This window comes from Seriola lalandi, unplaced genomic scaffold, assembly GCF_002814215.2.
Source record: "Seriola lalandi dorsalis isolate HSWRI2012SDOR001 ecotype SW California unplaced genomic scaffold, Sedor1 jcf7180002053338, whole genome shotgun sequence".
In the NCBI taxonomy this organism is placed as follows: Eukaryota; Metazoa; Chordata; class Actinopteri; order Carangiformes; family Carangidae; genus Seriola; species Seriola lalandi.
The window spans coordinates 9,000-9,997 of NW_019523891.1; the positions used below are offsets into that span (position 1 = coordinate 9,000).

At 67.8% G+C, this 998-nt stretch overlaps 1 protein-coding gene across 1 annotated transcript in view; it reads left to right on the forward strand.

Annotated features, from left to right (window-relative positions):
* Nucleotides 1-100: 100 nt before the first annotated feature.
* Nucleotides 101-998, forward strand: part of LOC111651067 (suppressor of cytokine signaling 7-like) — a 10,878-nt gene continuing 9,980 nt past the window's right edge. Inside the window, exon 1 of the mRNA XM_087172556.1 lies at nt 101-914. Within this exon, the coding sequence (XP_087028682.1) occupies nt 243-914 (672 nt within the window). The 5' untranslated portion in view covers nt 101-242. The remainder of the gene's footprint in view (nt 915-998) is intronic.

The window sequence follows — 998 nt, forward strand, 5'->3', positions numbered from 1 at the left end:
TTGATCTGGACACCAGCGGCCCCTCGGCAGGCCTCGGCTCGGCCTCCCCGCACTACAGCTCGCCGCTCCCCGGAAAAGGCGAGCTGGACGGCGGGCTGGTGTTGACGCAGGCTCCACCGGGCTCCGAGGCGCCGCTGTCCCCTCCGCCGCCCGAGGACTTTGCCGTAGCGGCTCAGCGCTTCGTGGACTTCCCGGTGCCGCACGGGCACGGCTCGGGGGGGCACGGGTCGAGGGCGCAGCTGATGGTGTTTCAGAATCTGCTGCGGTCCGGAGACCGGATCCTGGAGTGCGGGCTGGAGCAGCCGCCCCCGGGGTTCCTCCAGGAGGGAGCAGAGAGACAGAGACAGCAGCTGGATCCCGGATCAGGTACGGGTCCCGGCAGCACAACAACTGGTCCCGGGCCTGGAGGCGGGAAGGACCAGAACTCACACTGCATCCCATCTGCAGAGGAAAACCTGCAACCACAGCAGCCGCAGCTGCTTCAGTGGCACCCGGTCCTCAGACTGTCCAAAGGGACCGATGGGTCCCATACTCCTCAGCAGGGTGTCCCGGCTCTGGACTCAGAGTCCGGGTCAGTCCTGTGCCACCGACACCGCCTGCTGACAGACCGACTAGCTAAGTGGCCCCCGGGTCTGCTGGACCAAGCCTTGCGTCTCGGCCTGCTGGAGCCCAGGAAGAACTGCTCAGCTGGGGGAGAGGACCCGGTCTTGGCCCTGGCCCGGAGGCTAGGTCAGCTGGGTGAGGGGAGGGAGGGCGGTGGAGGAGGAGGTGGGCGAGAGGAGATGATGCTCCCCCTCCCTCGGTGCTCTTGTCACAGCGTCCTGGCCTCGGGGTCGGGGGGCATAGGGCCCGGCGAGGACCCGAGTGAGACCAGTGACGCTCTGCTGGTCCTAGAAGGTCTGGGGTCTGAGGAGGTGGGGGGGTTGGGTGAGGGTGGGGACAGGGATGGAGGGGACATGGGGGACGCTGAGAAGGGAGAGAGGATGGGGGGTGTTGGC